Source organism: Myripristis murdjan, chromosome 1 (assembly GCF_902150065.1).
Source record: "Myripristis murdjan chromosome 1, fMyrMur1.1, whole genome shotgun sequence".
In the NCBI taxonomy this organism is placed as follows: Eukaryota; Metazoa; Chordata; class Actinopteri; order Holocentriformes; family Holocentridae; genus Myripristis; species Myripristis murdjan.
The window spans coordinates 41576992-41601974 of NC_043980.1; the positions used below are offsets into that span (position 1 = coordinate 41576992).

The 24983-nt window shown below is 44.9% G+C and overlaps 1 protein-coding gene across 3 annotated transcripts in view; it reads right to left on the reverse strand.

Moving 5' to 3' along the window:
• LOC115369722 (glutamate receptor 2-like) overlaps positions 1–24983 on the reverse strand; it is a 134083-nt gene extending 109100 nt beyond the window's left edge. For all 3 annotated transcript variants that reach the window (XM_030066585.1, XM_030066502.1, XM_030066425.1), the window contains exon 1: positions 24884–24983. In XM_030066585.1, coding sequence (XP_029922445.1) covers positions 24884–24953 — 70 coding nt within the window. In that variant the 5' untranslated portion in view covers positions 24954–24983. The remainder of the gene's footprint in view (positions 1–24883) is intronic.

The window sequence follows — 24983 nt, forward strand, 5'->3', positions numbered from 1 at the left end:
CCATGGACTAATAAACTGATGCCTTTTCCCTTTTTCGTCAGCCATGAAGCCAACTGAACATTATTTTCAGCAAAAAAGAAAGCACGAAGAAGATGAAGAGAGCCAGGGAGCTGCACAGGTGTGATGCATATACTTACAGACTTCTCAGCAATGAACAGGGTAAGAGATTTTCAACCATGAAAAAGGGCAGGGATGTAAATTTTCTGTCTCGCTGGTCTGGTTATGTGAGTTTGTTTCTGTTTCAGGTCAAAACTGACCTATGGAACAAGCTTAAAGGACAGCACCTGGCTGCATGCCTCAGAATTTCAATAAATGGACCAAACCAAGAAAAATCAAATGTTCAAACAGGGAATGCCAAATGTACAACTAGGCACATGACAAAAGCACTATGACACAAAGCAGAGTATTAAAGAGACACTGTAATTAGTGCCTCGGGGTAGCACCGAATCACTATTGTCCCTCTATAGCTTTGCTATAGTAGGGACACTAAGTGACTCGCAAGATAACAATAGTGACTCGGAGCGAAGCCCCGAGTCACTATTGTTATCCTGCGCGTTTCTTATTCTTGTTATTAGTGCCTCGGGGCAGCACCGAGTCACTATTGTTATCCTGCACGTTTCTTATTCTTCTTATTTCTACTTCCTCTTCCGTAAAATTTCAGTTCGCTGCTCCTCCCACGGTTTCGAAAAAACCTATGGCATCATTATTATGAAAACATGCATCTCGGTCGGGAATGGTGTGCTATGACTTCTATACATTCTTGGAGTTACCATAGTGACAAAAATCCCCAAAAACTGTGCAAATGGCCCATCCACAATGAATGGCGCACATTTCACAAGGCCCTACACCATCGAGAATACCTCGACACAGTTGTTACAATTGGCCTTATAGTTCGATGTCTCTTGTATTATCCAGTGTATTATATAGTTCAGTACAGCGTGACCGCTAGCAGAGGACAGATAAAGCAGTTGCCAGATGTACTTTCTCTATCTTGTTAGTTAGGTCTGTTGCATTAGATACACGCCCAGCCAACATACACACACACACTAGCATCACACATTCCAGGAAGAAGGCATGGACAGTGATTGGCTGTCCATGTCCAGGTAACTGGCTGTCATGGTTTGGTGTTTTCTGTGGCTGTGTCCCAATTCAAAGGCTGTACGCTACCTAGGTCGTATTTGTAGGCTGCTTACGTCACGGCGACGCGACAAGTGCTGTCCCAATTCAATTTTACCACGCAGGGTCCTGCAAATGAAGCCCACAGATGCAGCCTATTTCTGACTAATTTGCAGGATACACCTCCACGATGCTTCGCGGCCAACATTATAGCCTACTTCCCATGGTACCTTTTGGTCCAGTTTAATTTCTGGATCAGCCACCATTGCTGGAATTATTAAACATGTTTTAGACCGTCTTAATGTTTATATCATGACTTTCTGATAAGTTTTCGTGCCTGTTATTACCACCATAGATTCGGTTTAGCTGTTAACTGTATCCGAACAACGCCTGTAAATGCAAGTTTAGTTAGATGAGTTAGATAGGCATTTTGCATGATGTTTCCATAGCAACCATCAGCGCATCAGGTATGTTACAATGTAGCCATGTGTACAATTACTTTAATTGGGATAGTCTGTTTCAATTGAGGTGAGGTGTAACAATTATCTTAATTTTCTGCATCTTCACGAAGACAAAATAAAATAAAATACATAAAACTACAGAATCAATGTTGTCCCATCTTGAAGCTGCTTATCGTTTGGTTTCATGCACAGGTGTTCACTGACACACCTCCGAAACCTACTTCGGCATTTTACGCTGCATCACTCGAATGCGCTTCGGGAAGCCTCGATAATAATGACGTAGGAATCCTCCGCAGGCTACACCGTCCCAATTCACTTAACTTTTAGTTCCGGTAAACTTGGTATCGGCACCTTTGTCGGACGCCTCCTACGTGGGCACCGTGGGCTGCGACCTAGAAGTCATCTAGCCCTTCGATTGAGACAGACCCACTGTTTTTGTACTTTGGTTGGACACTTGTTTTTCTGTTTTCCTGTGGTCTCTTGTCCTGTTTCCCATGAGTATTTTCACCTGTGTCTGGTTAGTCTTGTTTGCCCCTCCCAGTGCCACACCTGTCCTGTGTCTGTCAGTTATCCCTGATTGTTCTGATCCCTCCCAGTGTTTCCCTCGGCTTATCCTCTGTGTTCTCCTGTCTTGTGCTCCAGCCCCTTCCCCAGGTGTGTCTTGTTAGCTATTTAGTTCTTGTGTATTTAAGTCCTGTTTTGAGTTCTGTTCCTTGTCCAGTTATTGTCTTAGCTGTCATGTGTTCCCTGCGTTCCCTGGGAGCTGATTAAAAATATTTTGTTATATTCTGAACTTCGTGTCTTGTGCCTCCTGCATTTGGGTCCAAACCTACCACCCGTCGTGACACTGGCCAATTATACTCGGTTGCGTGTAAGTCCAACCTATGTACGGGGCAGGCCCAGCCCAAGAAGATAAATGTGCATCATTTTCTAATATTCTGACTAAGATCCTGCAAGAGCTCTGTCACTCTGAGCCCAGCACTGCCTTGCTTTATATGTGACCATAATAAATATTTCATCTGAAAATTGAATATGTTCTCCGGTTTGTTCTTGGGCTTTCAACAAAAGAATCGGGTGCCCATCGGGTGCCCAATTCATTTCCTATGGGAAATGAATGGGGACTTTGAAGCCATACGGTTACGCAGAAACGTGAATCAAACTTTAAAAAGGTGACACTGACCAGGACTTTTTTTTTTTTTTTTATAAAATCACAGTTTAAAGTTTGACACATTTTCACGCCTTTTTTTCAGTTTTCAATGTGTGTGTGTATTTGGAAGTTGTTAAGCAGCTAGAGTGGGGCTCTAGCTGACAGAGTGGGGAGCTGGGGTGAGGATTATCCAAAAAAATAAAACGTAGATCACCCTCACGGGCACATAGTTTGAGGTACGCACATCATTTTTTCCAAAGTGATAGAGATTTATGTCCTCTCTCACACGATGCATCTACTTTTACCGTGAGACCAACAGAATTTGAATGGCGAGCCTCTAAAGACAACATGCCCCTTCGTTTTCCCCAATACCATATTTCCCCAATTAATAGCCCGGGCATTTAATACGCAAAATCAACTTAGACCCCAGGCGTTTAAAAGAACCAGGCAGCTATTCGCTACAGGCCTTTATTTATTTTTGCACAGACCTGCACCAGGCCATTATTGTGATGACAGTTACTTTCCAACATATTTACAGTCGGTCGATTTAAGATTACGGTACACCCTTTTTTTCTAACGTTAGCTAGCTCTCTTATTTTGACAGAAAATGGAAGTGCCGCACAGTTATTGTGCGGCTAACTGTTTAAGCTTTATTTTGGGTTACCTCAGTATAATGCAAATAATCGCCCCTGTGGTTATTCGGGTGGGCGTTTAATACACAAAATGGGTGCAGAACCCAGACGTTTAAAAGAACCAGGTGGCTATTTGCGGCCGGGCGATTAATTGGTGAAATACGGTATGTGTGTCTGTGTGTGGGCATGTTAGTGTGCTCCAAACTGTGGGAGGAGTAGCAAACCGAAGCAAACAGCATGAGGGACAATGGAGCTTGGGAGAGAATCGCCTAAAAGTAGTGGTCAAACAAATGCTTTTTCCTCAGTGACAGTAAGTCCGAGCGCAAAATATAAGGTATTATGAGAAAGGAAAGGCTTTGGGCTTTCAAACTGTGTCAAAATTATTTTCCAACTCCCAAAAATGTCCACCCTAGAAGGAGTTACAAAAAGTGTGCGAGCACACAGCATGAATGACAGTGGCACTTGGCAGTGAATCGCTTAAAGGTAGTGGTCAAACCAGTGTTTTTTTCTCAATGACAGTGAGTCTAAGCGGAAAGTAAAAGGTATCATGAGAAAGGTAAGGCTTTGGGCTTTCAAATTGTGTCAAAATTATTTTCCAACTCCCAAAAAGAAGAAGCGGTGTGTCGATTTTAAAACCAATCGGACTTTGCGATTTCTCATAATTCCATTTTGAAATCGCGATTTTGCCTTCATTGAAAAATAATGGGGAACCAGCTGAGACCCATGCATTTTCAAAGCCTCACAGCTCCCTTATTCTTTGGCCAACAGACTCCATTTAAAGCTTAAACGGATCAGCAGAAGTTCAACTTTATGTGTGTCATCTTCAATTTTCATGTATGTTTTAGTTTGGCATAAAACACAGTTTATATTTGGAGTAATTTTTGAGCTAACTCTGACTTTTGAATGAATGTGTATTGCGTGAGCTAGAGTGCGTGACATCACAGCTAGAGTGTAGCAGCCCTGAAAAATTGTCTAAAACTTTTGTCTTTAACTTGCTCTCCTGGCCACAATTTTCACTCCACATGCATAATTTTTTTGGAAAAGTAGTAGGAAAAATAGTTCTGCCTTGAAAAATGTAAATACAAAAGCAAAGCAACGGATACTTTTTACACACTGACACTTAACAAGGCAGGAGTGCCAGCTCTCTCCCCCATAGACTCCCATTATACCTGGAACCCACAAGCTGGGGAGAGAAGCAGAAACACAAACTTTTTTAACTCGCCGAATCACGGGCATTTTGGGGAGTTGGCAAATAATTTTGACACAGGTCGAAAGCCCAAAGCCTTACCTTTCTCATGATACACAGACACACACAGAGGTCAGATGCGCACCCCCCAGTAACAGCCCCCCGGAGACGGCCCCCGAGGCACTCTCAAAATTTCCGCGCGGGGAAATTTTCTAGTTTTGAACTATGTTGCACTCGCTTATTTGTGATGTTCTTGCGTAACTTCGGAAAATAACTTCATGGAATCACGCGCCACCGACAGCACTGGCTGGAAAGAATGGACTTCCGCACGGTGTGTGTGATTTGTCCTCGCAAACCACCAGTGAAAATAATCCGACTACATGAGAAAACCTTTGCAGATGTAGTGAAAGAGGTGAAAGTGCACCAGGCAAACATGATGGGGGAGCCGTCATGTTTGCCTGCTGCCCCACCGTGGAGCTTGGCTCTATGGCGGTGGGCGTGATCGGTGACTTCAGGTACCTAGCGCTGCGATGCGAGCCAGAGACACCTCCCTCTGCTAGTAATAATGCTGCTCCGTCCGTTAAAAAGGTGGTAACTTATGCAAATATTGAAATAATTAAACAGGGTGACACAAAAAAACGGGAACTTTTTAACAATCCAATAAAACAAAGAGTGATGGAAGAAAAATATTTTATTCATAGTAATTGAAACCTTAAAACATGCCATTTAAGAAACAATGATGGAATATTCATTTTTTAAAAACTGTGCTGCCATTTGCTCATGTCTGCCAATACGCACTTCAAAGATTCCCGTTTTTTGGGTCACCCTGTATTTAAAAAGCAATCCATGCATCGCTTCCAAAAATTAAAAAAAAGAATAAAATAAAATAAAATCCCTACCTACCCATCCTTCCCATGAATAAATAAAATAAAATAAATCCCCCCTACCCATCCTTAAAATGCTAAATAAAATAAAAAATGAAATAAAATAAATTCCCTACCTACTCATGCCCTTAAATGACAAGGAACCGGAACCCAAGGTATTTTTTTGTTTGGCCTAATAAGAAACACGCAGGATAACAATAGTGTCCTCAGGCCTTTGGCCCGAGGGAACTAATAAAAGTATACTGTTAACTTACCATACATCGGCACTGTCACACTGTGTCCGCTTTGGGTGGAGATAAAAGGCAGGTGGATCAGGAGGCAGCAGGGAGAAGTAGGCTATTTCTCCAGGGAGGCCACCGGACACAGTGGGTTACCTGGCTGCTGATATATGAATCCCCGCAGGCTTTCTTTGTTTTTTTTTTCGGCAGCGTCTTTGTGATTTTTTGTGCATTCATTGAAAGACAAGGTGACATAGTTTAGGCCATTGTCGTCGTGGCGAATGCTGAAGGAGTCGGCCTTTAATTTGCGGTTGCCCTCGTTCGCCCTGCGTCCCATATGAAGCTGCATGTCAAACCGCACTTTACAGACAAGCCCCCAAGGTGTGTCTGAACTTCGTGCCTGAAAGTGCTTAATTTTCTGGCAGTCTGCCTCGGTTATGGCTTGATGGTGGGACAATTTGTCACGTCCTTCTCGGCGGAGTTTCTTTATTACACCGGTGAAAACATTGTTGCTGGTGGCGAATTCAGCATCCTTTAACAGACACCAGGATTGACTGATTGGTGGATCATTGATGTGACGGTTAAGCCCCGCACATAGCCCGACATAGCTGCTGAAACCATGGGCTTCACCTTTCCCGTTTTTTACAGTGGCATAAAACTGACGGAGAATCCGATTAAGCTCTGCTTTTGTGATTGATTGAAAGTTAACAGTCTTTTTCTTCTCCTCACACCAGCTCTGAAAGCAACGAACAGACCACATAGTTTGTTTCACTGTTGCCTCTTCATTTCTTGACTTCTCCAAACATTCAGGGCTCTAGTTTCCCGGCGCAGCGGAGGGTGGCGCAGTGAGGCGAACCCCTCGCAGACCTAGTCTTGACCAGCAAAACATGAGGGGCGGACGGTTTGCTAGTTTCGCAGACCGAGGTGCGCCGAGATGGGAGTGGCGTTGCAGCAGGGGGAGATGTCGACAGATTCAGCTTGGCGCAGTGACAGTTTCGTGCTTCGTGCTGATTGAGATAGTAGCATTCAATAGTGTTTTTTGTCGGTATTTATTGCATTGTTCATGTGCCTGACATTCCAGAAACCTGCCTTTGAGGTTTTGTCAAAGGCAGGTTGTCTGCACTGCGCGCAGTAGACCTCCATGTCAATTGTGTAAACATTCATTATGCCTTCGTGCAGCACATTTTAAATACAAGGACAGGGGCTCATATGATTGGTTTAAAGTGAATCAGATGTGTCAAACCCACTCCACGCCTTCTCTCCTCCCATGAGCCAGTAGGAGGGATGGCGGAGTACTTGCGACACCACGCACAGCGTGCCAAACTTGCAAAATCCACCTGGACACACCCAGTTGGTGAAGCACAACAGCACTGCGCACCCGCCTCGCCAGGTCTGCGAAACTAGAGCCCTCAATGTCTCTGTCATTAATGTCAGTGTGTCTCCTGTCTTCTTTTTCTTTCTTGTCCATCCTGTCCATCTGCTCCAACCACTCATCCAGGCTCAGGCCACCCAGCAAATCAAAATTCACCACGAAGTCTGACATTTTATTTACAACAGTCTTGACACAAATGTAACCTACCGAGTAAGTTGAGCGCAGAGCAATTGGTTGCTAGGCAACGCTATGTCCGTTTATAATGGCGCAGGGATATTTTGTGCTGCGGTCTACCAGTGGGTTACACTGATTTTACAACGGCATGGAACATGGCTCAGCCAATCACATTTAAGGATGGGAAACACCCATTTTATAAAATGCAAATAATCGCCCCGGCGGTTATTCGGGTGGGCGTTTAATACGCAAAATGGGTGCAGACCCCAGGCATTTAAAAGAACCAGGCGGCTATTTGCGGCCTGTCAATTAATTGGTGAAATACGGTAGGCTTCAATGTCATTTTTCTGAAGAACAGAGCCGTTTCTGTTTTTCACTGTTTTTTACATCGCTCTCCTGTCCACATTTTAGACCAGGGGTGGGCAACCATGTGCCATGGAGAGCCGAGAGGCTGCAGGTTTTTTTCCAACCAAAAACTCCACCAGGTGATTTCACTGATTACCTCACCTTCAAGCAGAGAGCAGGGACTAATCAGTGAAATCAGCTGGTGGAGTTTTTGGTTGGAAAGAAAACCTGCAGCCTCTTGGCTTTCCATGGCACATGGTTGCCCACCCCTGTTTTAGACCCTAGCAGCACAAAAATACACACAGTGCTTCAGGAAGCCCTTGTGGCGCTCAGCGTCTGCTTGGTTTTCTGATAGGAGTTACTGTTTTGGCACAAATTGGCCCAGAGTAAGTGCTTCGTAAAGCACAAAATCTGCTCTCTGACATCTCTGGCATTTCTGTCAGCGTTGCCTAGCAACATAAGTGCACTCTACATGCACACAGAATACATATTGCATTGCTCTTCTGTAAAATTTCGGTTTGCTACTCCTCCCACAGTTTTGAGTGCACACATACAAATTATACATCAAAGCGTGCGTTGACAAAAGTCTTCGCTTTTCAAGAATATATGAATGTATTGGTCAACTTTGATAGTTTTTGATCAGTCCTTGTTGAAAAATCATCCTCAATTTTGAGAGCTTTTTCAGTTTTTAATGGGAGGTAGCATCACATGTGCACACTAACATGCCCACACACGACACATATTCCTGTCTTTATATCCTTGTGAGGACATTCATTGACATAATACACACTCTACACACTCTTACATAGACACACACCTTCCTGACTATAATACTTGTGAGGACATTTGTTGACATAATGCACACTCTACACACTCTTACATAGACACACACCTTCCTGTCTATAATACTTGTGAGGACATTTGTTGACATAATGCACACTCTACACACTCTTACACAATATAACTGAATGCAGTTCACTTTGTTCATTGATCACTGTTCATACTTTTTAGTGACACAGACACCCACACCCACACAGATACACACTCTTCCACGCACATACACTACATAGCTGAATGTAATTCACTTTGTTCATACATCACTATTCTTACTTTTTAGTGATTCAGAAAGAGGTCAGACGCGCACCCCCCGATAACAGCCCCCTGAGCCACTCTCAAATTTCTGCGCGGGAATTTTCTAGTATATTTTAAAATGGAAATTTATTTTATTATGTAAAAAGTTATTTATTAAGAGTTATTTATGTTGAAATAAGACTGAGTGATTATTTGTTCACAAATGAGAATTTATGTCAATTTGTAAATAGTTATGTATTTGTCATGGTTTTGTGTTTCATGTGTTTTGTTTGATTCTGTTTCATGTGTGTTTCTGTCATGGTTTTGTTTCTTGTGTTTTGTTTGATTCTGTTTCATGTGTGTTTCTGTCATGTTTTCGTTTCTTGTGTTTTCTTTGATTCTGTTTTATGTGTTTCTTTTGCCTGGTTCTTTTATGCCCCTTTTCCACCAGAAAGAACCTGGTGCTAGTTCGGAGCTGGTGCTAGAGCCGGTGCTTAACTGGTGCCAACGAAGAACCGGTTTGCTTTTCCACAGGCCAAGAGCAAAGTGGAGCCAATTCAGAGCCACGTCATGACGTCATTGGAAAACGTGATGACTTGGGTGCGCGAGACGCTCGCTCAGAATCACAATAACCATCATGAATGAATGAATGAATGAATGATACTTTATTAATCCGTTGCAGGAAATTACATTGTCACGGCAGCTTCATCACTTCAACACACATAAAACTGCACACGCATACTATACAGTGGTTGCAGCGTCTCTGTCTCTGTCCGCCCGTCCTGTCCTGAAGCCGGTGAAACTGATCAGTGAGTCGGGGATGATGTTCGTGAGCCGCGTCTCAGTCAAGCATATAACGCTGCTTTCCCGATACAGTTTCTGGCCCTGGGTGGAGCAGGATCTGGATTTATTAGCGATGCAAATACTGCTTGTGTCTTTACAAGCCTACATTTCAATACAGAGGCGAAAAACACAATTATTGCCGGCTACCTGTCGGATTCGTGATCGGAACGAATGACAGCTATGTTTAGTTATAAAACGGGTGCTTCTCATCCTTAAATGTAATTTGCTGAGCTGCGTTCCATGCCGTTGTAAAATCAGTATAGCCCACGGCTTCTCGGGGATTATTGTTTATGTTTATAGCGATCGCAGTTCCTGTTTTGTTTTGTAACCCCGCCCACCAATGACGTGATGGGTCGCGTCATCGGTTCTTTCTCTGGCTCCTGTTTAGCCCCTGCTCGGAGTCGGTGCTTGCCTAGCACCAGTTTGGAACCAGTTTGGCACCAGTTTGGCCCCTGCTTGGGCGGTGGAAAACCAAAAAACTGGTGCTAAGTCAGGCACCGGCTCCGAACCAGCCCTGGTGGAAAAGGGGTATTAGTGATTTCACTTGTGCCTTGTTTGCTCCTCCCAGTGTCACACCTGTCCTGTGTCTGTCAATTATCCCTGATTGTTCTGATCCCTCCCAGTGTTTCCCTCAGCCTATCCTCTGTGTTCTCCTGTCTTGTGCTCCAGCCCCTTCCCCAGGTGTGTCTTGTTTGATCATTAGTTCTTGTGTATTTAAGTCCTGTCTTGAGTTCTGTTCCTTGTTGGTTCATTGTTTTGTGCTGTGCTATGCTGCCCTGTCTCATGTTGCTCAGTTTCCTGCCCTGTGTTATGTATTGTGTTTCCAGCCTGTTTAAATATATTTTTATTTGCCACTGAGAATTTTTGCCTGCTCCTGCTTTTGGGTCTTCCACCTTCTATCTCTCCGTGTCAGAATGAACCAACCACTACAGGATCCAGCGGAGCAGTGTTTTTTCTTGGAGCGAGTTGGCCACACCGTGAGCCCCGCGGATCTGGTGCCCCAGGCCGTGATTGGACAAGGCACTTTTCTTGGCTCTCATGAGCAGAAGCTCAGAGAACTGGCTGACCGCGACCAGATGCTGGTGGCTGCCATCGCTCAGCTCACAAAGCAGGCCGCAGCAATCACCGCCTCCGTCAGGACGATGGTTGCATCCCGGGCTCCGGCTGCTCCTGTGAGTGCTCTTCTCGGGTGTGTCGGCCACTTGCAGGCTAGCCGCAACCCCAACACCAGCCTCGGCAGCCCAGTGAGCCCAGTTACTGGCCTCTGCCACCTAGCAAGCCCAGCTACCAGCCCCAGCAGCCTGGCAGGCCCAGCTACCAGCCCCAGCAGCCCAGTAAGTCCAGTCTCTAGCCCCAGCAGCTCAGTAAGCCCAGCCACTAGCCTCAGCAGTCTAGCAAGCCCAGTTCCCCGAATTCGACTGGCTGACCCGGTCCCAGTCCCTGTCCCAGTTCCCCAAGTTCTACTGGCTGACCCGGTCCCGTTCCCAGTCCCTGTTCCAGTTCCCCAAGTTCTACTGGCTGACCCGGTCCCAGTCCCTGTCCCAGTTCCCCGAGTTCGACTGGCTGACCCGGTCCCAGTCCCTGTTCCAGTTCCCCGAGTTCTACTGGCTGACCCGGTCCCAGTCCTTGTCCCAGTTCCCCGAGTTCGACTGGCTGTCCCGGTCCCTGCTCCTGTCCCAGTTCCCAGAGTCCAACTGGCTGCTCCTGTCCCAGTTCCCCGAGCCGGACCGGCTGCCCTGGCACCAGTCCCTGTTCCAGTACCAGTTCCCAGAGTCCAACTGGCTGCTCCTGTCCCAGTTCCCTGAGCCGGACCGGCTGCCCCGGCACCAGTCCCTGTTCCAGTACCAGTTCCCAGAGCCCGACTGGCTGTCCTGGTCCCTGCTCCAGTTCCCAGAGCCCGACTGGTTGCCCCAGCCCCAGTCCCTGTCCAAGTTCCCCGAGTGGACATTACCGCTGCCCGGCGGTCCCGAGTCCACACTGCCACTGCCGCTGCTGCTACCCGGCGGTCCCGAGTCCACGCTGCCGCTGTCCCGAGTCCACGCTGCCGCTGCCCGGTGGTCCCGAGTCCACGCTGCCGCTGCCCGGCGGTCCCGAGTCCACGCTGCCGCTGCCCGGCGGTCCCGAGTCCACGCTGCCGCTGCCCGGCGGTCCCGAGTCCACGCTGCCGCTGCCCGGCGGTCCCGAGTCCACGCTGCCGCTGCCCGGCGGTCCCGAGTCCACGCTGCCGGTGCCCGGCGATCCCAAGTCCTACGCTGCCGCTGCCGCTGCTCGGCTTCCGGGGATCTGCGTTGCAGGACTGCATGGTTGGCCTGCAGTCTGGTGCCGCCCGCACTGCCACCATTCAGGGAGGTTCCGCCTTGGCCGCCAGCGCTCTGGCCATCCGTCCGAGCGCCGCCCCGTGCCTGGTTCCCGGCGCTCGGGAGGACGGCCTGGGCGCTGCCCCGTGCCTGGTTCTTGGCACCTTGGCCGTCCGCCAGAGCATTCCCCCCTCCTTGGTTCCCGGCGCCCCGGTCGTCCGCCCAAGTGCCATCCCATCCTTGGTTCCCTGCACCCCGGCCATCCGCCCCAGCGCCACACCGTCCTTGGTTCCCAGCGCCCCGGCCGTCCACCCGAGCGCTGCTCCGTGCCTGGTTCTTTGCGCCCTGGACGTCCGCCCATGCACCACCCCGCCCTTGGTCACCTGCCCTCCGGCCTTCCACCAGACTCCGACTCTGAGCCCTGTGTTTTGGCCTCCTCCTCCCCCCGTCTTATGACGGCCATCCATCCTCGTGCCCCTGAGACTGTTTTTGGAGCAAAAATGGGCTCGGTAGCGCCACCTAGGGGGTGCAAAGGCAGCCGCTGCGGCCCACAGGAATGTGACAGAAAGACCAAACCAGCGCCGAAACGTAGATCTCATCAAGCCCGACATTTTTCGTGCTCGTGCCCCCCACCTAAAACCAACAGGAAGTCCGCAATTTGCGTTTGAAAGTCACGTTTTCGCCCAAATTTGAGCTTGAAATCTATAAACTCCCAGGACGTTAATTTGAATGGCTTGAAAATTTAATAGATGACAGAGGACACAGTGCTTAACAAAAGTTCTGAAGGAATTTACATTCCTTTGAACCGTTTGGATTTCAGAAGCCCTCAAAGTCTGAGTGTCCACAACCAACGCCTCCACTTTTTCCCATGGACCCTGGTGTGCCTGCTGTGAATAAACAGGCACTAGCCGTCACCATGGGCACTCCAGCAGTCCAAAGTACAAGTCTGACAGCTTGCAAACCTATGCAGATGGAAAGAGGACCAAAATTCCTACAAAACTGTATATTATGGTGTGGATTGGAAAAAGTGTGTGGCCACTGTGAAGACTAGTTTAACAGGTGGGACTCTGTTTTTTTTTTCTCTGCTCTGCTCTCTGCTTGCACTGCCCCTCCCCCACTCAGCCCCTTGGTCAACACTGACAGGCCTCAGAAACAACTCTCAAACTCAAACTCAAGCTTAGGGCGACATCTGCTGGAGGAGCGCCGCTAGCAACTGGGCCAGTGTGTGTGTGCGCACCTGTGCGTGCGTGTGTGTGTGTAGGTGCCTGCCCGTGCGTGTGTGTGTGTGTGCGCCTGTGCGTGCATGTGTGCGCCTGTGCGTGCGTGCGTGCGTGCGTGTGTGAGTGTGTGTGTGCGCGCGTGTGTGTGTGCGCGTGTGAGTGAGTGTGTGTGTGTGTGTGTGTTTGTGTGTGTTTGTGTGAGTGAGTGAGTGTGATTGAGTGAATGGCACCGTGAATGGACCGTCCCCAACGGGCACGAGGGGGACGCAAGGCACGGGTGCGAGGGCCCGTCCAACGCTGCTTGCAGCTTTAATTGGTTCATTGTTTTGTGTTGTGCTATGCTGTCCTGTCTCATGTTGCTCGGTTTCCTGCCCTGTGTTATGTATTGTGTTTCCAGACTGTTTAAATATATTTATTTGCCACTGAGAATTTTTGCCTGCTCCTGCTTTTGGGTCCTCCACCTTCCATCTCCCTGTGTCAGTATTTCTTAAGTTACTTATGTCGACTTAAGATACTTCTATTGAGTGGTTATTAATTTGCAATAAATGGATTATTTGATAAATTTTTGTTTGACTACTTTATCAATGAGCCTCTTCGTCACATGCCGTGCGGCACCACCCACCACAAGTAAATTCTCAAACTGTGGGAAACACTGTCCAGTTTCAAACCTCGAATCTTGTTTGTGAAGTCTATGGAGTTGTGAATGTGGTGGGTAGTGTTACCGACCAAGGGAGCTAGGATGGTAGCTATGTGTTGGGCAATGTTGTATGTGACAGAGTTAATGCTGCTGGGTCTGAGAGGGGCCCCTTCCTTGTGGATCTAGGGTTAGGGTTAGGGTTAGGGTGCATGGGATGGCTTCTCCAGGATATAAGCGGTGATATTGTTCACGGGTGATGGTGTCTTTCTTCTGTGGCTGTTGTAAGGACTCTATGAAAGGACTTGGCCCGTACTGTATATCCACTGGTGGGATCTCGGTTCAGTGGCTCGTATGTACTGTTGTCACTAAGTAGTGTGGTGGCCTCAGCATGGTAGTCAGCTGTGTTGAGAACCACCATGCATCTTCCTTTGTCTGCTGGTAGGATCTTGATGTTCTGGTCCTTGCTCAGTGAACTTTCCTTTATTGGATGGTGCGGTTGGAAGGGGGTGCCTTCGCATTGGAAAGTGATACTTTTAGCCTGAGCTGTAACGGAAACAGAGGCAGCCCTACCCATTGAGTTTTATATGTCCTTACGTGACGTGTTAGTGTCATCCTTTGTGGATGACACTAACTCTGACACTAACACTTATTTGAGGTTTAATGATGCCTTCAATTCCCATATTCTTCCCCCCTCTCTCTGACAGAGATCAATTTCTTTCATTTAAAAAAAGGATAAGGGCTGAACGATTTTAGGAAAAGATCTAATTGCGATTGTTCTGGCAGATATTGCGATTTCGATTTTATTTGCGATATTTCTTCAAATCAAGCTTCAGTGCAATATTCACCATGTACAGTAACAAATTTAAAAACATGACAGAAAATTACATCATACCATCAAAACATTAAATGCTATTTACTCTAATGCAAGGATGAATACTAAAAGGTAAGAAATGCTTCCAACATGTATTATGTATCTTCTTCTTCTTTACAGACATCATGCCTTTGGCAATACAGCGTGTTATGGCAGTCGTTATCTCCCGGTGTCTGCGGCTGCTCTTTTCATATGGAGTTACACCAGCAAACGACACTGTAATTGTAGTGTGTTTGCTACAATGGGCTTGAGCATCACTTTCACTTGACTTTTCACCAGACTTTTTGGTCATGCACTCGTCAGGTAAATGCCTGTGGTCATTTTTCAAGTGCCGGTATAAGTTGGTTGTGTTGTCACTGGATGTTGCAACTTTTGCTCGACAGGCTTTGCACAGTACCTGTTTCTGGTGCACGTTGCAGTCTCAAACCTGAAATACTCCCATATGACCGACGTGCTGCTTTTTTGGGATTAAATCCCCTAACTCTGCTTCTGGTTCAGTTGAAGCCATTTCAAAACATGTTATTTAGGGACACAAGCTTGTTGTTAGTGAGTGTGTATGCCGTCGCCTGGACAGTGGCCACTTCTAATTGGTTTGCGTGACCTGTCCGCACGTTGCATGCCGCTTCTGATTGGTGAGCTTGACAGGGTATGACGGTGGGATGGTGGTGAGACGGCATGTATGTGTAAAATAGTTGACACAACAGATCCTGGGTCAGTCAGGAGCGCTGCAAAAAGCCGCAGCTTTTGCGAACTCAAGATCGCACTGTCTGAAATCACAATTTCGATCAGAAAATGATAAATCGTTCAGCCCTAAACTGTGGTTCATTAGTCATTTAGGGGCTGATGTCAAACCCTAGCAAAAATTCCCTCTCATAGTTAGAGGAAGTCCTACCCAAAATCATTTATTCAGGAAAATCATTTTGCTAAAATCATTAAGTTCAAGACTTCTGGTCACTTAGGCCTCCCAAACATTCATTTCCTTAACTGTACTGGTTGTCCCTATCCCTCCCTCCTTATTGGATGATGTGTTTGGAGGCTGGTATAGAAAAGGCCTTAAACATTCACATCTCTTCAGATATTTTAAGTGTGCCAGTTTATGAGAAACACCTATCCACAACTCCCAAACTTTCCCCCTAAATCTGACTAGGATAACATTCTAGAGATCAATATCTGTAATCAGGGTTCTATTTCTCACCTGTATCTCACACCCACTCCTATTCTGTCTTCTAAACAACATTGGGAAGATGACCTTGACTATACATTTTCAGATTCCGGATTGGAACAAGGTTAATGACTGTACTGAGTTATTAGTTTTTACTGTTGATATTACTGACAATATTAACAGTGTCACGACTAGTGATGTTTTTACTGATGTCATTACCATACAAACAGTTTAAAAACATCTCTGTCCAGACATCACATCACTGACAACTCACTACTCTCTAAATGGAATCTGGACATGATCATGATTAAAATTCACACTACTGTAAAGGCTGTTTTATGGTTATAAGACATGTCAGCTGGGTTATGAAAGGTGTCTGACAACACTGAAGCATTTATGCTCAAAATGAAGCATTAGAAGGCTGTGGAAAAAGCTGTCATCTCTGCATACTGTTCAGTCCTTCTTCAAACCCATCCACTTTATTCTACTTTACAGACAACAAATCCTTTTACCAATTTTTTTTTCTTTTGATACCAACAAATCAGTGGCACAGCTGTTTCCAATGACATGGCACAGCTCTCAGTCCATGCGGCCACTGAAAATGTAAGATAATCAATGACTGCAACAAAGGCCTTACAAACTTCTAATAGGTACAGGACAGGGCTGTGCAACATGGCAATATATACTGTGTGACAGCAGAAAAGCATATATCATTCCATGCTCTGCTCTATCGTCTGTTTTCTTGTGTTACAAAGCAACACACTCCAGTAATTTATTACAGCAGTTCATTTTGGACAATGTCATTTGGATGATGCTTGGCATTCCTCTGCACCACACGCATAAGAGTAGGTGTGTTAGGATTGAATTAACTGTGCTAATGAAGCTCAGATAAAAACAGCAGAACTTGTGGCTGCATGCACTTAAACAAAAAGTTGAGCTGGCAGCATTAAAACAGTGCCAGCTGGTTGGTAAGATATGAAAACCAGGATCTTATTCTATTCCGGTGGTTCCCAAATCAGTCCTCAAGGACACCCTGTCCTGCAGGGGGTTTTTTTCAGCTCAACTCTTTCACACCTGATCTGAACAGGGCGTACATGAAGGTCCAACCTTAATTGGGTCAGGTGTGCAAGAGTAGAGCTGGAACAACAACCTGCAGGACAGGGGGGTGGACTGGTTTGGGAACCACTGTTATATTCAGAGGTAATCAAATGGCACTATACATGGAGGCGCACAGAGGAGTCACGGCCTTGTATCGGGCTACAGGCAGTTAAAGTTTTGGAGAGGAGTAGTAAGCCATGGCAGTAGCCTCTACATGAGCCACACGCACACCTGCAGCGTACATATGGCAGCATTTTGACAGTGTTTAAATGGCCAGGCAACTGACTGAAGAAGTGCTGCTCCATATGGTGCATTCATGGTACTCATGTTGCCTGGGGAAAAATTGTGCCAGCATCGAGAAGCATGTACCAAGCATGGCCAAAAGATTCCTTCCATCATTACATTTCTATTTTACAGTCATATTTTATATTTTACCGTTCCAAATAAAAGGAGAAAAATAATCAAATGTGATTAGGTACCTTTTTATATGCCAAATAAATAATTCAAAATGTAATAACAAATAGGTCTTTCCGTGTATGATTTTATCTTAACTTTTTATTCACGTAATTTACAGAATGGATGTGTGCTCCACTTACGGACCACTGCCACACCAAAAGGTTCTATGCATCATACAAACTTTGATTTCTAGCAAAATATATATTCACATTATATATTATGAATGACAATATTATATGTTTAAAGCCACAGTGGAATCCTCCATACACATTTTATATCCTCACTGAAACTGGTTAACTGGTTGCTTTGTGCCCATAAACAGAAATAGTAGGCTTATATCGACAATAACTGTGTCCCAAAAGTATTACATACTAGTAACTACACAGTTCATACTGTATACTAATCCTCCAAACCTCTCAAACTTTGTCATGTCACACTGCTTTTACTTAAGAAATCATGTGATTCTGCTTAGGTTTGTTTCAGTGGCACACTGGAACACTGCTAAATTGTGGTGAAATTAAACCAGAAGGAAGAACATGTTAAATGATCCTTGATAAATTTTTGGTATTCTAGTGAATTAAACAACTGCAGTTAAATTTATTCCTAATTATGCTGAGGACCCACTTTGAAAACCACTGGTCTACTATATTGTTTTGGCAATTAGGTATTCATCTTACAACACTTTTTTTTTTCCAAACTGGAAATGACATAACAGGTACAGTACAGGCCAAAAGTTTGGACACACCTTCTCATTCAATGTGTTTTCTTTATTTTCATGACTATTTACATTGTAGATTCTCACTGAAGGAATCAAAACTATGAATGAACACATGTGGAGTTATGTACTTAACAAAAAAAGGTGAAATAACTCAAAACATGTTTTATATTCTAGTTTCTTCAAAATAGCCACCCTTTGCTCTGATTACTGCTTTGCACACTCGATGAGCTTCAAGAGGTAGTCACCTGAAATGGTTTTCACTTCACAGGTGTGCCTTATCAGGGTTAATTAGTGGAATTTCTTGCTTTATTAATGGGGTCGGGACCATCAGTTGTGTTGTGCAGAAGTCAGGTTACTACACAGCCCACAGCCCTATTGGACAACTGTTAAAATTCATATTATGGCAAGAACCAATCAGCTAACTCAAGAAAAACCAGTGGCCATCATTACTTTAAGAAATGAAGGTCAGTCCGGAAAACTGCAAAAACTTTAAATGTGTCCCCAAGTGGAGTCACAAAAACCATCAAGCGCTACAACGAAACTGGCACACATGAGGACCGACCCAGGAAAGGAAGACCAAGAGTCACCTCTGCTTCTTCATCCGAGTTCATCCGAGTCACCAGCCTCAGAAATGGCAAGTTAACAGCAGCTCAGATCAGAGACCAGATAAATGCCACACAGAGTTCTAGCAGCAGACCCATCTCTAGAACAGCTGTTAAGAGGAGACTGCACGAATCAGGCCTTCATGGTCAAATAGCTGCTAGGAAACCACTGCTAAAGAGAGGCAACAAGCAGAAGAGATTTGTTTGGGTCAAGAAACACAAGGAATGGACATTAGACCAGTGGAAATCTGTGCTTTGGTCTGATGAGTCCAAATTTGAGATCTTTGGTTCCAACCGCCGTGTCTTTGTGAGACGCAGAAAAGGTGAACGGATGGATTCCACATGCCTGGTTCCCACTGTGAAGCATGGAGGAGGAGGTGTGATGGTGTGGGGGTGTTTTGCTGGTGACACTGTTGGGGATTTATTCAAAATTGAAGGCACACTCAACCAGCATGGCTACCACAGCATCCTGCAGCGACATGCCATCCCATCCGGTTTGCGTTTAGTTGGACCATCATTTCTTTTTCAACAGGACAATGACCCCAAACACACCTCCAGGCTGTGTAAGGGCTATTTGACCAAGAAGGAGAGTGATGGAGTGCTGCAGCAGATGACCTGGCCTCCACAGTCACCGGACCTGAACCCAATCCAGATGGTTTGGGGTGAGCTGGACCGCAGAGTGAAGGTAAAGGGGCCAACAAGTGCTAAACACCTCTGGGAACTCCTTCAAGACTGTTGGAAAACCATTTCAGGTGACTACCTCTTGAAGCTCATGGAGAGAATGCCAAGAGTGTGCAAAGCAGTAATCAGAGCAAAGGGTGGCTATTTTGAAGAAACTAGAATATAAAACATGTTTTGAGTTATTTCACCTTTTTTTGTTAAGTACATAACTCCACGTGTTCATTCATAGTTTTGATTCTTTCAGTGAGAATCTACAATGTAAATAGTCATGAAAATAAAGAAAACGCATTGAATGAGAAGGTGTGTCCAAACTTTTGGCCTGTACTGTATGTGTCATGCGTCCTACGTCTGGGCGTCTGCCACCTTATTTTTTTAAAAACAACAGAAACAAAAAGGTTTTCATGAAGTTCTTATTTTACTGTTACTAAGCTCCTACCTTTCTACAATGCACTGCATTGTGGCAATAGTGCACAGGAATAGTACCATCAAAATACTGAGCCAACTGACATTCTTGTGTCTAGAGATGAATGAGTACGAGAAATATTTACAAAACAGCATAATGTTTATATTCTTATTAACACACACAGTATTAATACATTTTAAGTAAATTTAAGCACAGTGTTGATAGTGTGTTGTTTGTGTCTTTGATCATTCCATTCACAAAACATAGTTATGAATATCTGGCAAGCAAGTCAATGCAATGTATGTAGGAATGTATGTCATGTAGGGCTGCACAATTAATTGAATTTTAATCGTGATCACGATTTTGGCTGCCACGATTAAATGAGCCTGATCGTTGGTGATATTTACATTTAAAATGCGGCTCTGCTGCATATCTAATCAAGCACTTTCTCAGCCAGTCAGCCAACCACCAGGGGGCGAACGCATGGTTAGGGCTTCATTAAGCTGCTTAAATAACAAGTGAGCGCACCTTGCAGCGGCAGCCTCAAGTTACTCAGTGGACTGATGAGAGCGAGTCATGTCAGGAGAAGGTAGGCTACGGCAGTTCCTGCAACAAGTTCCCCGTCAGAGAGGCTCCTCAGGGCCTGCTCACATAGGGCCATTTGCTGCGTATCGTACTAAAGCAAAAATGCCCCCCTCCCCAGACCCCGGCTGGCCTGCACTCATTACCTAGAGCCCAGACGCGCCCAAGCGCGATTGCCCCTGGTATACACATCATCACGTTGAAATACGACAACAGGCATGTTCAGACGTCATCATAAATCAATATAGTTCAAATACATTCATTATGTCTTCCTTTAACTAAAAGACGTAATCAGACATAGGTTAAAGGATGTTTATTTACCTTGACAGTTTCGGAGGTAACTTCCTCCTTCAGAAAGGTCCAACTGACAGCCGGGGCGGCATGTCAGCTGGCTGCTACATTCAACCGGGTGGCGGCGCACACAGACTGCCATATATACTTTCATCATAAATCAACTTTTGTTTATACACGGTTGCAGCAGCACAATGGACAGCTACACAGACAACATGGTTGATTATTGATTGCACAACGTGGCGCTGCGCGCATTAAACGATTTTGCGGAGGCAGGAGGAAAGTTGCATGATTTAAGTTGTATCCATGTTCGCGCGGTGCGTGCGTGACCGTGCATGTGCTCGTGCATGAACGCCCGTATCGTACTGGAGCACACCCCCTCCAACCGTGCCAGAGTGGGGCAGGTGTACTGTATTCAAGCACGGAACGGAGCGATCACACTATAGTCAAATAATTTTATTTATTTATTTTTTTTATTATTAAGCATTTAGTCTTATTTAAAGTTTCATTTTGCATTGAAAACTGTTCATATATTGTTTGTTTAAAAGTAGTGCAATAAAAATACAGATGCTTTCCCTAACATGATGAATAATCGTGATGAATAATCGTGATCACAATATTGATCAAAATAATCGTGATTATCATTTTGGCCATAATCGTGCAGCCCTAATGTCATGCTTCTTGTTTTGCTTTTTTTTCTGCTGCAGTAACTTTATTTACTACCACTTTGTATAAGCCTATACATTCCTTTAAGTGGTCCAGTAGCACCTGCATAAAAAGTGTGGTGGGGGTGTGCAATATACCGTATTTCACCAATTAATCGCCCAGCCGCAAATAGCCGCCGGGTTCTTTTAAACGGCTGGGGTCTGCACGCATTTTGCGTATTAAACGCCCACCCGAATAACCGCCGGGGCGATCATTTGCATCATAATGAGGTAACCCAAAATAAGGCTATTCACCTTATTTTTGCAGAAGTAAACAATTAGCCGCACAATAACTGTGCGGCGCTTCCGTTTTCTGTCAAAATAAGAGCGCTAGCTAACGTTAGAACAAAAGGGTGTACCATAATATTAAATCGACAGACTGAAAATATGTTGGTCAGTAGCTGTCATCACGATAATGACCTGGTGCAAAAATAAACAAAAGGCCTGCAGCGAATAACCGCCTGGTTCTTTTAAACGCCCGGGGTACAAGTTGATTTTGCATATTAAACGCCCGGGTGATTAATTGGTGAAATACGGTATAGTCTATGATAATATCTTAATTGTTGTTTTAACTATGTGTGAAATGACAAACTCAAATATGGTACTCATTTTGCAACAAAACAATCAAAACACACCTCCAGAGGCCGCACACATTCACAGCATATGATCAAGCCAGGTAGGACAGACTACTGTGTATGTGCATTGATAACACATGCAGTGTTCATGTATCACAACAAACTTAACTTGTTGCTTAAAAAGTTGCCTGCATGGCTGAAGTTAAAAATGAGTGAACAGTGCCAGGAGACAAAACACAAACCCCAGCAGCCTCAGAACCAACCGTCGTTAGATTTCATTCCTCACTTGCATGGACATGGTTTGGCTTCAAAAAACGTCAGTCTGCAGACTATGTTGGAAAGCGGTTTCCATTAAAGACAGCTCCACAACTCATTCTGCAAAAGAGTGCCTTACAATAAGAAGGACAACAGATGACAAGAAATAACAACCACTGTCACTAATTACATTGCAGAGGATATGGTGCCAATTAAAGCGGTCGAGAGAAATGGTTTCAAACAACTTTTGACTACCTTGGACACCCTGCCTAGCTGGAAATATTTCAGTCATACAGTTCTGCCTAAATTGTATGATTCATATGATTCTATAGGGTGGGATGGCTTAATATGTACACTATATGGACAAAAGAATTGGCCCACCTACACATTACACCGACAGGAGCTTTTTGACATCCCATTCTAAATCCATATGTATTAATATGGAGTTTGTCCCCCCTTTGCAGTTAGAACAGCTTCCACTCTTCTGGGAACGTTTTCTATAAGATTTTGGTGGGTGTTGGTGGGAATTTTTACCCATTCATTCTGAAGAGCATTTGTGAGGTCAGATGCAGATGTTGGATGAGAAGGCCTAGCTCCCAATCTCTATGGTAGTTCATCCCAGAGGTGTTGGATAGAGTTGAGGTCTGGGCTCTGTCCAGGCAGTCAAGTTCATCCACACCTAACTCAGGTGACCATGCCTTTATGGACCTTGCTTTTTCTGAACAGGGACAGAATCAAACTGTTCCCACAAAGTTGGAAGTATAGGATTGTCCTAAATGTCTTGGTAAGCTTAAGCATTAAGATTTCCCTTCACTAAAACTAAGGGTCTAGGCCAGCCCCAGAAAAATAAGCCCATAGCATTATCCATCCTCCACCAAATTTTACAGGTGGCACAATACTGTCAGGCAGGTAACAAAACCCAGACTCATCCATCAGACTTCCAGATAGAAATGTGATTCATCACTCCAAAGAACATATTTCCACTGCTCCAGCCCACTCCATCTGACGCATGGCACCGTGCTTGGTGATGTAGGGCTTGCGTGCAGCTGTTCGGCCTTGGAAACCCATGGCATGAAGCTCAAGGTGCACAGTTTTTGTGTTAATGATTATTTGGAACTCTGCAGTTATTGCATAAGCAGAGCTTTGGGCACTTTTACACACTTTGTGCCTCAGTACTCGATGAGCCCACCCTGTAACTTTACGTGGTCTGCCACTTGGTGGCTGAGTTGCTGTGGTTACTAAATGCTTCCACTTTGCAATAATACCACTTACACTTGATCATGGAGTATCTAGGAGGAAAGAAATTTCACCAACTGAACTGCAACAGTGGCATCTTATTTCATTACTATTACAGTACCATGCTAGAATTCAGTGAGCTCTTTAGAAAGACCCATTCTTTCACAAATGTTTATAAAGGCAGATTGTATGGCCAGGTGCTTGATTCTATACACCTGTGGCAATGGGACTGAAACAAACACCTGAATTCAGTGATTAAGAGGTGTGGCCCCATACTTTTGTCCATTTACTGTATAAAGAAAATAAGCATCAACCAAAATTCAAAAGCCAATTTAAAGGGCTATTTCATCCATTTTGAAAAATTTGGTATCACCTCACCTCATTACTGAGAACTGGGTACTGGATACAGGGCTAAAGTTGGTTCACACTTCACAGTGGATAGTTCCATCTCAATGTAAGGAAGCTAACAGTTAGCATTTAGAGCACCCAGTCAGTATCCCGCACTCAGTAATGATGAGAGTTTGATAGCACCACTATTGTCTTACATAACAATGAAATATCAAAATTTTCAAAATGGGTGAACTATGCCTTTAACAGGGAGATGAGAACAAGTTTAAAAAGTTTTTAAAAAATCCTAATAATAACAATAAAAATTAAATTTCAAGGGACAGAGCTTGAAATAATCAATTTCACCAAGTTATTAGGCAAAGTTTGAGCTCCCTAATATCTTGTCTGTAAACGTATGAATAGAATTCCATGGATTCCATATTATGTGATACTTTCAGAGCCACTGACCTTCTTAGACAGACAGACAGACAGACAGACACACACACACACACACAGGGCTGCTGCCAGATCCAGAGCAAAAAATAGGTTAGGCTGAATTAAGAAATGATGGTGGTAAATATAGCCTACTATAGAGTACTGTCTTCCATTACATCAACACTTAACTTTACCTGTCATATCATCACCAGTTACTATAGCAACGGCCAGGAAGCAGGATTGCAGAGCCAACATGGCGGCAAACTGTAGTCGCAATGAAAACTGCAATGGCCAGTTGTGGACATAACATCAGGCAGAATTAATCTTAATATACGAAACAGCTGTGTCTAAATGAATGTTTCTCTTGTAAAGTAAACCTAAGTCACGGGGAAACACTCGGAACAGCCTACGTGAGTGATGACATCTCTGCAGTAGAAAGCCCTATGATCAGGACTAAGGAGACCTACTGGAGCTTATTTACCTGCCTTTAGCTATGGCAATAAAACACCTCAGCACACACCTGCTCGCGCGGGCACGCGCACACACATACCACTGTTACGACGCAGCGCACATAATCAAATACACGCACACACACACTGCGCTGCTAATTTTAGGCTAACCCTGCCGAACATCAAATTCTAAGCGTTAATATTTACAACAGTGAAATGCAGCTGCAGCACAAGAGGGCCTTGCGCTTGACAGAGGGTGGGCTGGATGTGAATACAATGAGAGAGATGGACGGGAGGAAGAGAAGGAAAGACATATATGAGTAGCCTATGACAGAGAAATGGATGACGAGGCAGAGGAGAAGAAAGGCGAGACGAATGAACTAGAGAAGGAGGGAGGGGGGATGGTGGACGCAATCAAAGACATGAAAATCGTACCGATCTGGACGCTCGGAGAGCCACACGACGCCTCGCGCCACAAGAGTGTCAGCACGAGAAGTAGCTTCATGGTCGGGTTCAGGTTCCTCAAGCAACGCCA